Genomic DNA, 15,199 nt, shown 5'->3' with positions numbered 1-15,199 from the left:
CGCCCACCCCGACCCCGACACCCACCTCCGAGATGATGGCTGGCTCCCAGAACGTGTCCCGGGAGAGCCCGTGTTCGCGCCTGGCTCAGACCACGCCCGTGGACAGCGCCCTGGGGAGCAGCCGGCACACGCCCATCGGCACGCCGCACTCCAACTGCAGCAGCAGCGTCCCCCCGAGCCCCGTGGAGTGCCGGAACCCCTTTGCCTTCACGCCCATCAGCTCCAGCATGGCTTACCACGACGCCAGCATCATATCGAGTAGCCCCGTGAAGCCCATGCAGCGGCCTATGGCTACCCACCCCGACAAAACCAAGCTCGAGTGGATGAACAACGGCTACGGCGGCGTGGGCAACTCCTCGGTTGCCAACCACGGCATCCTCACCAGCTACCAGGAGCTGGTGGAAGATCGCTTCAGGAAGCCCCACGCTTTCGCCGTTCCCGGCCAGTCGTACCAGTCCCAGCCGCGCCACCACGACACCCACTTCGGCCGCGTGACTCCCGTGTCACCCGTGCAGCACCAGGCAGCCCCAGGCAGCAGCACCGCCAAGCAGGAGGGCTTTGCTGTTCCTGCGCCCCTGGACAGCAAAGGAACCGCCTCCTCGCTCAACAGCAGCCTGAGGTGCCGGAGCGTGAGCCCTGCTGTCCATCGCCAGCGCAATCTCAGCGGAAGCACTGTCTACCCTGTCTCGAATATACCACGCTCTAACCTGACACCTTTTGGCAGTCCAGTGACTCCCGAAGTTCACAATGTATTTGCTAATATCCATGCAGACACCAGTGCCAATAACATAGCGCAAAGAAGCCAGTCAGTCCCCTTGACTGTGATGATGCAGACGGCCTTCCCGTCTCTTCAGAAACAAACAAACACTAAAAAAATAACCAATGTGTTGTTAAGCAAACTTGATTCTGATAGCGATGATGCAGTGAGAGGTTTGGGAATGAACAACATGCCCTCAAATTACACAGCCAGGATGAATCTCACGCAGATTTTAGAGACATCCGCCGCTTTTCCTAGTGCCAACCCACAAAATATGATCAATTCCAGCACTTCGGTTTATGAATTCCAAACACCAAATTACCTCACAAAAAACAGCAGCACCGATCAGATCAGTTTTTCTTCTGGAGATAACCAAGCACAATCAGACATCGGAGAGCAGCAATTAGATTTCAGCAGCACTGTAAAAGACCTTTTAGGGGAGGACAGTCTGCCAACAAACCAGCAGCTGGTGAATCAGGTGGCATCAGATCTCAGTAATGTTGCATCTGTCTTTCCCAGCGACATCAGGTTGTCTTCCGAGCTCTCAGGCAGCATTAATGATCTGAACACTTTAGACACAAATCTACTGTTTGATCCAGGTCGTCAGCAGGGACAAGACGATGATGCTACACTGGAGGAATTAAAAAATGACCCCTTGTTTCAACAAATCTGCAATGAATCCATTAACTCAATGAATACATCAGGTTTTGAGTGGATGGAGAGTAAAGATCATCCTGCTGTTGAAATGTTGGGTTAAACTTGTTTTATAATATGTATGTAGCACACTGTATCTAAAAGACAGACGTATTGTATTTGTCTTAATGGAAGTGCCTCCCGCAGCAGAAACACTTGCTATGTATTGTGGCATTTTTAAAAAAAGTTTGCTGTACCTGTTGCTCATTCTTCAGCACGGAAAAGGCAGTCTTACCAATTTTCAACAAATCTCTGAAGGTGATGGGCTATCAAAGAGCCAGTATTAAAATTTTACAGTGTTTCCCATTCAACATTTCTTACTGTAGCAAATGATGAAGTGGTTAATAGCCAGCCAGCGATGACAGCTATGGTTGAGGCTTTGGGCGGGCTTTAAGCCAAGCTCATTGGTAGGTTTTCCATACTTTGTCCTGCTTGTTACTTCTTGGTAGATGATCCTTGCTGACCTTTGCCATTCAGGTTTGAAATGCAGGCTGCCTGCAAATAGGTCAGTGGTGGGGACTGGGTACAAGTGAACGAGGGGACGTGCAGGTGCCTGACCGTTGCGTGGCTGTCCTGAGCACTGCTCAGTGGGGAACTGTGAGAAGTCTCTGTAGCACTGGTGCCATTAACATCTCTAGAAAAAACTAACAAGAATGATCAAGGAAAAAAGAAAGATGCACTAAATTTTTTATTTAAGAGAAATAAATCTATGTAGTTATTTTATCCATTAATATTCATGACATACTTGATATTTTAGTTCTCACTTCAGTGTTTTTATATTAGGCAAAATTCACGTGAAAAGATTTTGAGCACTGAGATGTAATCTAAGCATAACACCCTATTCTGAAGTGATAGGTACTGTTTATTTATCAATGCTAGAGAAGGAACGAGATATTTTCCCTCTCTTTTAAATAAAGGAGCTGCTGGAGCTCATTAAAGTACTATTTTTAAAGATTTGGGTTTTTAAGTTTCCTAACCTAGTGGAGGGTGTAGGAAGATGTCTTTTCTCTGTATTTCAGTAGGTTGAGCCTTTCTGTCTTTCTTGCTTGCTCTCTTTCTCTCAAACAAAAGACGATTAAAATATTAGAAAATGTGGTTGATCTAAAAATATTTCATATAGAGCCATAACACTGCCAGGCACTTTACAGATACACAGTAAGACATGTGATCTTTCTTTTGGTAAAACTTCTCTTAAAAGAAGTACGTACTCTTTTAGAAGCCTGAATTTCATTTCCAGAAGTGATTTGCCAGGGCTGGTGAATCTATTTTGGTTTAGAAGTTCCTTAGCTGCCCCTCTGGAAAATAAGGTTTAGACTTCTGCCTCATTAGTTCACTTGAACCAGAAAAGACCTTTTGTTTTACCAGCATGGCATGGATCTCTCTAATGGTCAAGAGAGAGGGGCTTCACTGGCCATGGCGCGGATACTGGAAAGAGGACTTGCGGAGGCAGCTTTTACAAAAGAAGTGGTGCACTGCGGGTGCTAGGGTACCATCCCTCAAGCTTAGTATAAGATTGATTGTTTCTCCTGTGAACTGACACTTACAAGTGAGAAAACAGCAGAAAACATTTTCCTCTCTTGCGTTATTTCTTTGAGCGGTCATGAATTTAGGAAGGGGGAGGCACAATAAGCCCCCCCTAGATTTACTTAAGGGGAAGATGCTCAGATTTTTTTAGTGATTAGTGATTTTTTGTTTGTCTTGATGGTCTTCTGTTTCTTTAATTTTTGCTAATGACTTGAGATCCCAGTACTGGTCAATTTTTTTGGCAGTGCTGATGATTCAACTTGTGCTGCTGCATTGGCACTTGAGGTGCTTCTGTACCACGGCTTCTCTTGCTCTTGCCCCAGTTCATCACCAGTCTGTGGCCTCTTCTGCAGGGACAAGCAGTTGTGCCAAGCTGTAGCACCTTATGGGGGCCTGATTTCACTGTGCTTGCATTAGAAGTTTTGCCACTTCGTCAGGAACAAACTTGGCGAGTTCAGATCCCTCATTGAAGCATGTGGACGTGCAATAGCTTGCTTTGCTTCGTTTAAGACCAACTGACCCTTTTAGGTTTTGTTAAGGAAATGGGGAAGTGATTAAAAGCTGCATGGTAGCCGCCTTGTTACCTTGCCAGGTGTCTGTCAGTGAGGCTTGAACCATTTTTCTTGTAGACTGAAGTTGCTGAAGGCAGGGCTCGAGTTCTGTACCTGCCTGAGGCCTTTTGGCAGGGATGTGCTGAACGTCCTCTTACTTGTTTGACTTCACAGGGTCTGAGAGACACTCAGCCCCTCTCCCCCCTGCCCCCGGGTGAAGTGCCAGCACTCCTGTGACTGGGTGGAACCTCCTTCGATGGAGAGTGGCGGGGAGGGGGTGAGCGCTGGCACTGTGGGAGGCCACGCGCCACGCAGCACCCTGTGCCTCCGCAGACACCCAGACCAGGGTGAGCCTGGGGCAGAGAAGATTTTGCCTGACTCCCACCAGGGTTTTAAGAACATTTCTTAGAAAAGAGTCGATTTAAAGCTGATGCGTTCTAAATTATGCAGCCGTCACCAAAGGTTTTTAAAAGTGTGTTTAAAATTATTTTTAAAGACAAGTATTACATTGGGCCTGACGTGACTTAATTAGCGGAAATAGTCTATAATCAGTGGATTTAAGGCAAATATATGTTTAATTTAAGAGGTGTTAAATTCGATAAGGATTGTTTCAAGTAAAATCCCAGAAGCCAAGGCACAGGCACAGCTTTGTACATTGGTATGTATTATTTTAGAGGTGTTTGTGTGTTGGTGTTATAATGAATAATGTTAGGTCCCTGTACTTAGTGCTAGTTAGTTCTTTACTATACATTGAGACAGAGCACTACTGCACACCAAAGTATGCAATACCCAAAGGAAAATTCTGTCATTCTAACAAATGGAAGCCTGTCTGTGTCAGATACTCCAAAACTAAGAATTTGAGACAGTTCTGACCCCTTGTTTACATTATTGGCTTCCTACTAACATGAGAAATAAATTATTTTGATAGCAGTTTTTGCTAAAGTACACAAACTAGTGCATTTGTACTGTGTGTACAGTATTGCAGCAAACACCTTAAATTTGGTTGGTTGGTTAGTCCAGCAAACTTTCTGGGTTCATATATTGCACTAAAATTCTGTTGAACCTGTGGCAGGCACATTCCTTAGGATAAATGCAACAAATACGGCCCACAGATTAAGAAGAAAAAAAGGCAAAACAAAAAAAAAAACTTTTTAATGTGTTTCATTATTAAAAGGCAAAATGTCATTAAAAGTGACAGGTGAAATTGTCTTATGTAGCAATGTGCATTGATCTCAATGAGATATTTCTATTTCTTATTCTCTTACATGAGAATATTACAGCAGGAAAAATTAAGTTTAGTTTGCTTCACCATGTTAATACATGATCACAAAACGTGCATGAGTGTTAATGACTTAATCTTGTACAGTACTAGATATATTCCTGTAACCACTTTTATTTTTTTTATTCTTTTGCTGTATTGAAACTGGTTCAGTGTTAACCAGGTGAGCATAGTTATTCACAAGTTATTTACTTTTTTATGTTAACTAATTCAGCTTAGTTATTGTTGAATATGTTCCTTTCTTGGATTATTTTTTATTGTTCTGGTGTTGAAAATCATTTTTGCATCATTTTATCATGATAAGAATTCATGAAGTAAATAATTTGCAAATAATTGCAATAAGCACTGACTTCTGAACTGAAAAGAAGGAAAGCGTTTCTTGTGCAGTGCATCTGAGGTTCATATAATAGTCTTGTACTATACTGTGCTTTATTTACTGCACCGTAAGGAAAAAAAAAAATCCCTGTTCCACGTTTTCATTTAGTGCAGGAAATCCAGTTTCTCCCCTCTTCCCCAGTGTTTTGTTGTCTGTTGTACTGCTGAAACTACAGTAGTTGAATATTGCAGTAGCATTTCAGTTATTTTTTTTATTGAAAGTGCTCAAAAATTGTTTTTTAAATGTTTTCAAAAACAATAAAAACATTTTATATTAAAATTACTTCTGGAGTCTTTTTCTTCATATGGAAAAACGTGTGTTAAGGTTGACCTAAAATACAGAGCTTTCTGGTTTGTGCAAAGACAGATCCCAGCTGTACCGCCTTGCTGCAGCTGCTGACCCCAGTTATACACCTAAAGCTGAGCAAGAAGGCGAATCTTCCTGGCTGGTGCCTTGGTCAGCCTGTGCTCTCAGGGTGGGCTCTTGAGAGACCTGAGTGGTAGTGGGCTTCTGACCATTCACTTTATATTCCATTTCTCTAGGTATCCCTTTTACGTGGAAAGTACTTGTGTGGTGAGACTATACATCTGGGAGATAAAAGCAGCTGCAGCCTGCAGTTGAACCTGACAGTTCCAGTTTGCCATCAGACGCTCAAACTGTGCTGAGGCTGTACTTCAGAACATGGTGGTGGTAGTTGTGCTGGTTAGAGTTGTCACGTGCAGCTCCTCTGTGCTGCATTCATCCTGGCGTGGGTGCTGGTCAAAGTGTTCGTTCCATGTCTGGGCGGTGGCTCTTGCTGGTGGGACGTGCAGCATCCCGTTGCAGGTGCGGCCATCCACAGCGGCCGTGCTTGGCTCAGTTTGCTTTTGGATGCCAGTGAAGCGCTCTTACAGGGTAGTGTTACAGCACAGCTTGGCATGCTGCTCTAAAGGGGAAAATGCTCTGGTTTGATCTATGGAGTCCTTTATTTGGGTTGTGGAATTGCACGTAAACCCGGCAGTGTTCCCAGCACAGTCTACGTGAACATGATGGAAAAGTATTGCCACAAAGCAGAAACTGGCTACGAGAAAATACTCAGGTTTTCCTGCCAGAAAGATAGCACTGGTTAACAGACTCCATCCCAGACTACAGAGGTGCTGAGATGAGCTGGCAGGGGACAAGATTTGATGGTGGTACAAAATCACTTACATTTGTCAACAAAGAAAAAGAATCATTGGGGAGACATAAATGAGACAACATGAATGAAAGAGCGTCAGAAAGACAGATAAATTTTAACATGACATTGGAGGGAATGCTATTAATGTATCTCACTGGCTTCTAAATTCAGGTGCTCTAAAAGGAGTTCTCAGTGAACTATTTACAGCCACGCTTTCTCCATGTTCCACAATCATAAATGCAAATTAAAAATTCCCAAGGAATGAAATGGAATATAGTGTAGGAGATACAGAAGGCTATTTTAGAAATCAGTTGTTCATCTGAAGTAATAATGGGTTTTAATCAGAACCTTTCAGCTGTAGACTGAAAAAAATTGGCCTTAATGGTTAATAAAAAGGGTCATAAGAACAAACGAATCTGACTTAATGGAAATGACCTAACAAGAAAGACTGAAGGTGGAAATGTCAAAACCAAATGCATGATCAAAATACCTCAGAATGTGGAAGCCATGAGCTTTGTAGGTTTCAAAAAGACTAAGTGTCTCTATAGGTGTTTCTATATTTAATGAATCATCAAGATTAAATTCTAAACAACTGCTTAGAGTTGTTTTTTACATCTTCAGAAATGTAAATCCGCATGTGTGAATGTAGCTGGTGTTCTGGTAAACGATTCCCCCTCCAGGGTCCTAAGGTCTGCTGTGTTGAATTAGCCAGTGGTTCGTGTAGTCTACACAAGTGTCTCTGGAGACACAGCTGCTGTCTTCTCCAGAGGAAAAAGCCCTGCATTATTAGGTGGTCACAGAATAAATTGCCTCTGCGAAAGCTGCTCTCCTAGCTGGAAGATCAATCCGAACCCAAGGCATTAGAGCTGGGGGAGTGGACCAGGCGACCTCTGGAGCTCCCTTCCAGCCTCACTTTGTCAGCGTGTGCATCAAGGCTGGAGAGCCGAGTAACCCAACTGGGTCTGACTCTGTAGCATGGCTGCTCTCACTCAGGTAAAGTTTATGGATAATATTTGATTATTATCACATTCATTTGACAGCAAATTTTTAATCATCTAGGCCTCCTCTGATACATAAGTCGGAGATAACCAATGCTTGGATTTTGCTGCCCTCCTCCCCCTCTTACAAACGGTGCAAGTTAAGCTTGGATAAGGAGAGGAAATAAAAATGTATAGTGAGGCTTTCAAATTGTGGAATAGCTCTGGAAAGTGATTCCAAACTTAAGAAATGAGCAGTGACCTGATGGTACGCTTAAGATATTCGAGCAATGCTCGTAAGGGAGTGCAATAAAACTTGCCAACTTAGTGGTTCACATAAAACTTTCAATCTGCATAGCATTTCTAATAGTTACCTGCAGTCACCCAGACCAGAGGACCATTAAGCATCGAGGAGTTAGTGATCCACGTAACAGTTAACAATTAACCTGAGTAGGCCCGGGCCTGCAGCGCTGTGCTGTCCCTGTGCTGTGCTTATCCCCAGGCTGCAGGGTAAGGTTGGCCAGGACTGCAGGCACCTCCCACTCGGTTTTTGGCGATTATGCCACTGGTGTGGCCTTACCTTTATCTGAAAGTGCAGCAAGAAGTTCTCGTGTGAACGTCCCTGCTGCCTGACAGTAGAAATGTTGAACAGAGTTGTTTTCTTGTAAGGAAATCCTAAGATAAATAACCGAAATGAGGTGACCTTTCCCCTGACAGGATCTGCATGGCCTTCAGAAGCCTGTTCAGTGCTGCATAGCTGAGGGATCTTAAAGGATGTAAGGCTGACTGTGCTGTCCTCTCTTTAGTGCTAGCTCTAGCAAGTGGCTTTTGAAGCCGTCCTTCAGTGAATCTGAGTGCCTTTGTTACTGCTATCATAACAAGCCGGCACCTCCTAGTCTATAATTAACGTTACCTAATAAAATTGCAAATATTTTAGTCTCTTTTGCTTTTTCTGCTCAACCTCTTAAAGAAAAAAGGGGTAAGATATGAACTAAGCAAGGCCAGATCAATCAAGTCGAAAGTGAACTGAGACCATGGAGAGATTTGCTTGGAAAACACACAGCGCTGAAGAGATGACAGTTTCATTCTGCAGATTGCGGTGTTCAAACACCCAAACCAGAAGACCACCTTGATATAATGCAGAATGTATAACCAAGTGATTTTTTTTTTCCTGATAGATCATAACATTCCTGCTGTGTGCTTTGAATATGTAGGAGCTACCCTACTAGTGATGTAAATACTTGAGATGTGTTGCTTTGGAACATTTGCATATCTATTCTCCAGCGGCTTTGTCGTGGCTCCTCCTGAGTCTGTTCTTCCTGGGCCTGCCTACCAGTTTTCTATATCTGGTAATGCCTCAGCTCTGCAATCATTAAAAAGGTCCATTTTTGTCCCTGTGGCTCATCTTTCCTCTGTTGTCAGCTTCCTTTTAATAAACTGCTTTCATATGGATGATGATAAGTTGCGTATCATTGGAACTTTGCCTATCCACACTACCTAATTAGATGATGCTTAATAGAATCTAATTTTCAGTGGATCTCAAACTGCTGTTTCAAATAATATTCAAATTATCTTAACAGTATGCTGCTGATCTGGAGCATATTCTGTTGCATGTGTGGGTTTTTTTGACACAAATGTTAAAATTGTACTTGAAAAATTGGTCCAAGGATGGAAATGAGTCTCAGAGTTTGTGAGAAGGCTCCATTTTAACCTACCTACACATACAGTTTTGATAGAAATATTTTCAAAGTAGTACAGGAATTATACCAAATATTCTAAACTTGTTTTTAAAGCCTTCATGTACCTTAAAGATAGGAAAAAGGAGTCAAAAATACATCTTAATTTATTCAGGAGTTGATAGTTTTATATCCAGTTATTAACTTGGTGCTAGTGGATTTTTGTGAAGATTAAATTCAGCAGGGCATTACCTGGCTGCTGCTGTGGCTGAGTCCAGCTGTAGCCTCAGGATTTCTGAGCACTCTGTGGAGCTGGGTGGTTAGTAGGAACCAAGAATCCTCAGGCAGCAGACCTACACATCCCTACAAATCTGTGCTTCTCCATATCCTTACTTTAGAGAGCTATTGGGCTCCCTCTTCTCAAATAGTCTTCTCCGGTTTTTAGTATGGATGAGAAAACACAGCTGTATAACTGTATTACATTATAAACTAACTGATTAGGAGTCACTCATCTCCCTTCTCTATCAAAAATACCCTTGAGTGTTCAATTTGCCTGCTCCGTATCAGTGCTTCACCAGGCTGCTTGTTCCAAGGGCTGTGATAATCAGTTTCCAGAGAGATCCAGCCCAATTCCTCCTTGCTCTGAGACAAGAAGAGGCATTTTGAAATACGCTGTTTAAAAAGCTGTGTATAAGCAATGATTATTTCAGGCTGGAACAAAATGCTATTTGATTCTATTTCAAACTGCTTTGAAAATCAGAACAATCTCTCCTGTTACGTATACATAGATGAGAGGGGAGATGAAGTGCCCGTGTCCAAGAGCCCGTGCTCAGAGGTTCTTGTGCCAGTGGCATAACTAAAATCTACTCTGACAAGGATTACTTGTGGAAAGCAAAACTAATGCTGGGGCCTAAAATGGCTGTTTCTGCAGGAACAAAATAGGGCATCTCAGTGCTTACTAATAAGGAATTGCTGAAGACCTGTTATGCTGCACATAAATTCAGAAATGTTTTGCTGCTTTAGAAATTATATGAAGTCGCATTTTTTTATAAATAACTTTTACCAAAGGTAGCCATGTTATAAGAAGATTTGCATTTCCCTTTGTTTGGCAGAGGTGACCGTCTTCTCACTAATAGAGATCCCCTTACAGCATGTATGAAGCTCTACATCCCTGTCAGTCACCCTGCTCTTTAGGAGTACTTTGTTGTGGGATTACTTTCTATGCCAGCCAGACCTGAAGATGTGTGGACGCTTCTTGGATGGTGTGCTGTTATGTCTAGCTTGGCTTTATAGGTAATTAATTCCCAGTGGCAACACTTTCAGGTTCATTGGAAACCAATCAGCAGTCCAAGGACAACACACTGAAAATCCGTGTACTCAAAAGTAACACTGAAAAAATCTCACAGGTAATTAAACCCAATTTAAAATGGCAATTACTTACTATTCCCATTTTCCTATCGGAATAAGGGATAATATGTTATGAGAAGGAGGGTCTTGTGTGAAAATGAGAGGCACAAAGACAGGAGTGCATGAGTGCTCCTAAGTCACGCACCGAGCCAGAGGATTACCTTCCTCTGGTCTTAGCAATGTTTTAGGCACTGGCAAACAGCATATACCACATACTACTTCAAACATATATGGAGAATGATAATCTCAAGGTATTTAAAGAAGACAAGCCCAGAAACATTATTCTCGGAAAGTTCTTACTTCTGTAATATTGCGATGGGTTGAGCTGTTAGCAGAGATCTCCACAATGACTGTGTTAACCATGGCATCACTGGTGGTGAATTAAGCTGGGAATAGTGTGACAGCAGTTGACTGGAGCTCAGCATCTCCATATTTCTGTTCTGGCAGCTCTCCTCCCCCTCAAGCTGAAAATAGGGAAAGAAAGATGACAGCTGAGTGGTGGTGATTCAGTCAAGTGTTTACCACTTCATTCAAATGCATATGCACAAAATGAGTGTGACTCTCCACCTCCACCACAGTTGCTCTTCTTACTATGCAGGTTTGCTCATCAAGCCAAAGAGATTTCCAAAAGAAATTGCTTGTAAACTGTTATACTAGTCATAGAAATTAGGAAAAACATTTCTTACATCTTTCCCTTCTCACAGCCTCCCCCTGTGAGAGCTTCTCCGCAGGTTTCCTAGGGGACAGGGATTGCTACGGTGCAAGGGGCAGAGGGAGCTGGCCCAGGGACAGGTGTGAGTGCCTGGGAACAGGCCCCCACGCTTCAAGAGCACTGTTGAATTCTATCTGCAGGCTGCCCTGAAAACAGCTACTTTAGTGGCTCACACCTGGTGAGTGTCCCTGGGTGAGGTCACCCCTCGCTGTCATCCCGCCGGGACATGTAGGGCTGCAAGGTCTGAGACAGCTGAAGGCAGAGCCTTGGCAGCGGGTAATGCAGAAAGCAGCGTGTGTCCAGAAGACATGATGCTTTTCAGGAAAAGAAGAAAATTGGAGGGAAAAAGAACCAGGGACTTTAGAGAACTGAGAAAGAAAAGGAGCAGTAAGGGGCTGGCGAAAACCCGGGTGTGAGCAAACGGTTGTCCTGTTGCAATGCAATGCAGACAGGAGTGGGTCTGGGGTGACTGTTACCAGCAGAATGTCAACTGTCATCTTTGTGTCAGTTCTGCACCTTGTTACCGTGGTGTCTGAAATCTGGTATTAAGCGCCAGGATCTAGCGTGTATTTGCACATAACTGCAGAGCCAAGGAGAGTGTTGATTCTTGGGCTCTTAGCTGTACCTCTGGCATTGGTTTCATTAGTGACTCATTGCCATGGTAGTAGAGAAATGAGATTACTAGGCTATCAATAGGTATTTACTTCTCTTAGTCATAGCAATGACTCACTAGCAATATATTTTTTTTTCTATTAATTCTTTTTTGTGAGTAGTTTTCCATTTACCTGCCACTGTGACACTGTGAGTGGTTCATCATAACATTTTCTGTTGTATGACTCAGTACAACAGAACACAATAGGACAAAAATCTTTCGGTGTCATTTGCATCCAGATTTTTTGTTTAATTTCAGTTAAAATGATTTCTGACTCCTTTGGTTTAGAGGAAGAACAGTGAAGATAATTTATCCAATTTGATTTAAAATCCTCTGTAGCAAAAGTGTACCCTATATTTAATAAGATAAAGCATACTTTGATGTCACTCGATGTGCTAGCTTTTGTAACTTAACCATTACTGTAGTTAATGTATATTCTTAAAATGAAGATTATTTTATTATGATAAACCCTTGGAATTCTGAAACAAATCCCCTTTTTCCACATTATTTCTTCCTTTAAGAACAAACATGACTTTGTTTTTTTCAAAGCAGCTCAATATTACAGTGTATGAATTCTCTTCAGCTTGTAAAACATTCATGATAAAGATGCAAACCAAATATTGTAAATGTATATACAATTCAGACCACAAATTGGGTCTATCAGGCTGCACACCATCATCTAAAAGATGGAAAATATTTTTAACATTTGTAATTTTCCCATCTTTCATGGGACTAAAGGTTGATTTACGTGGCAAGAGAAGTCAAACCTCTTTGTTACCAGATGAGAACTCACAATTGGGATGGAGTAATGAGATAAAATATTAATATGTTTTTAATGGTCTTGATATACAGTTCCATTGCACTCAGATGATTCAGATGCAGGTTATTCTCTGCAACTGACAATCAATTCTTTCCATAAAAAGGAAGAGCTCTTGAAGAGCTCTCTTCTGCTATTAGTCTCTAATTGCATAAGACCATAAAATACTAAGTGCTGGAGATATATATCTTACATAAGAACTGAATGTTTGTTAACAAACAGATTGTGGTTTATTTCCCCCTGTTTTTAAGTAAAAGAATAATGAAAAATTCTTCTATTTTTTGTGAACTGCTAGATGTCTTGCTGGAATATTGAAGATAATTATTGATCCACCTGAAAATGCACAGAGACTTCATCTTCGCATATGGATGCCTCTGGGTAACAAACCCACACAAGCCTTTCTGACAGCAGGTCACTTACTAATGGATTTGGGATTTGACAGTGTGGTAACTCCTGTTCTGGACAGTCAGTGGTCTTTCCACACAAAAAAATTAATCAGTGAGATCTTATTTGGGGCTACGTTACACCCTGCTACTCAAAAAATGTAGTATGACAAATTGAGTATGCTGTTGCCCTGCTGTAAATTTCAAAGTGCATTATTTCAGATTTCAAAGTTATTGAAGTGACATATTACTCAGAATTTAATATCTGAGTTATGATGTCTTACAAAAAAGGCCAATAAGTAATGTGATAATAAAATATTTGCAAACAAAACCTTTGTTAAGCAGGACTTCAGGATGCTTGAGCGTGCTGCTTCTCGCAGCCTTCTAGTGTACAGAAAAGTTGAGACTGAGGAAAAAACGATGAGCTGAGTTCAGGCAAGTGACCGTAATGTTGTAGTAAGAGATTTATAGGGAGAAATAAATCAGTATCATTTATTAGACTAACAAATATGATTTTGTAAAAAAACCAAACTAACGTAAGCTTTTGGAGGTCTGATGCTTTCTGTCTGACATGTTTTGTACATGGTAGCAGAGTGTAAGAGGCAGCACTGCAAAACCAGATACTCGTGCTCGACAGCCACAAACCCACATGCTTTTTCTAGCAAGTTGTAGGAACGATTTACTAATCAACGTTAGGCTCAATCACAGAAACAAGTGCTTCACAAAGTAACTGGACCTGGAAATTGTGCCTGCTGTAATTTAAGACGGGTTTTCCTTGCTTGGCTGTCACCCAGGAACCTCCCACTTAAATGTGGATGAGCCTCTAAACTCCTGCTGGGAGAGTGCTGCAGGGAAGGCTGGGTGAAGGGAACTGGAGAGAAACATTGGGTGTCCAGAGGCTCAATCCCGAAACAGAAGGGGGCTGTTTCTTTTACATTACTCAAAACTTTATCTGGCTCTTTTTTTCCAAACTTAGTCAGTTGGTCTAATAAAAGACATTTCCTCACATCAATCCACCCGTTCACACTCATAGCCGAACAGGACTATGAAGACACTTGCCCGAGTGGCACTTAAGTTTCTCAGACACTCACCGATCCTTCGTAGATGATTTCCTACATTTATTCAGGGACATGCACCAACTGATGCTGCTGTTGAGCTTCCATTTCCTCAGAGCCTCCTGCCAGCTCCGGGAGGAGAGAACAAGCGAGTGTGTTAACTGGCACAGACTTGCCTGAGCCCTGCTGTGGAAGCTTTAGCTACCTGGGCGGTTTGTGCTCTGCTTAGGGCACAGTCCAAAGAGCTGAGCCTGGGTCTGTGTTTGCTTTGGAAAGGGTAGAGTTTCTCATCAGGTGATGAGGGAAGTAGGTCGCTCAGGTCATGAGGGGCCAGGCTGAATGGGCTGAAAGATGATGAAAGACAACGGTGGTTCCCTGCCACTACAGGTGTTGCTGCATTTGCTCACTGTTAGCAACAGCCGTGATTTCCCCCATGTCATCCCAAGACAAAGGTACATTCTCCATGCTTGCAGGCTCTGCAGTGCCTGGGAGTTTGGCTCAGGCTTGCAGAAAGGCTTACAACTACAAAGCTCAGACTAAAACACCCGACTTTTTACTTATAGTTATTTTAGCACCGTTCTTCCACTTCTCTGCCACCTGGGAAGGCCAGTGGGCAGGGAGGGACTCCCGAGTGATTCGCAGGCACGTGTTGAAGGCAGCGTGAATTCGAGCCATTGACAAAACCACCACGGAACCAGGTCCTGCCGACGGGTCAAGCCTTCAGCCAAAATGTTGGCATCTTCTGCCTCCCTCACCTGTTGCTAGACCACTTCTTAGCTTGGACGGGGGGCAGATTTTTCTTTTGAGGAAATGGAAAGTCTTTACCACACTGTGGCTTTGATTTCAGACAAGACTTTTACAGATGATCTCTGTCCCTCCTCTGGGCCTCTCCTTGCTTGGGTGTTGTGTCAGCTCCTTGCACAGCGGGGACTTCCTTCCTCCCAGTACCCTGGAAGACACCGCTACCTCGTCCTGGCAGGCGAGGTCCTTTCTGCATGCTGATAATGATTATTTTTTCCTCTCAGTTTTCCCCAGATTTTTGCAGTTCCAGAAGGTTCCCTGGACGCGAGGGGCTTGGGCCACAACTCCCACAGCTTGAGGCCCTCGGAGGCGTGGAAAAGACCCCGCGATGCAGCCGCGGGGAGGGCGCAGAGCGGCAGTGTTTGCCTCACCGGCGGGGCGGG

The 15,199-nt window shown here is 43.0% G+C and overlaps 1 protein-coding gene across 1 annotated transcript in view; it reads left to right on the top strand.

The window, feature by feature from the left end:
* RFX7 (regulatory factor X7) overlaps window positions 1-5,460 on the top strand; it is a 29,958-nt gene extending 24,498 nt beyond the window's left edge. The window contains exon 9 of the mRNA XM_026856419.1: window positions 1-5,460. This exon is cut by the window's left edge and continues 5 nt beyond it. Within this exon, the coding sequence (XP_026712220.1) occupies window positions 1-1,514 (1,514 nt within the window). The 3' untranslated portion in view covers window positions 1,515-5,460.
* The last annotated feature ends 9,739 nt before the right edge of the window (window positions 5,461-15,199 follow it).

This window comes from Athene cunicularia (assembly GCF_003259725.1).
Source record: "Athene cunicularia isolate RWA chromosome 10 unlocalized genomic scaffold, athCun1 chr10_part1, whole genome shotgun sequence".
Taxonomy (NCBI): domain Eukaryota; kingdom Metazoa; phylum Chordata; class Aves; order Strigiformes; family Strigidae; genus Athene; species Athene cunicularia.
The sequence above is the reverse complement of the archived record's forward strand: the minus strand, read 5'-3'. Positions and strand labels throughout refer to the sequence as shown.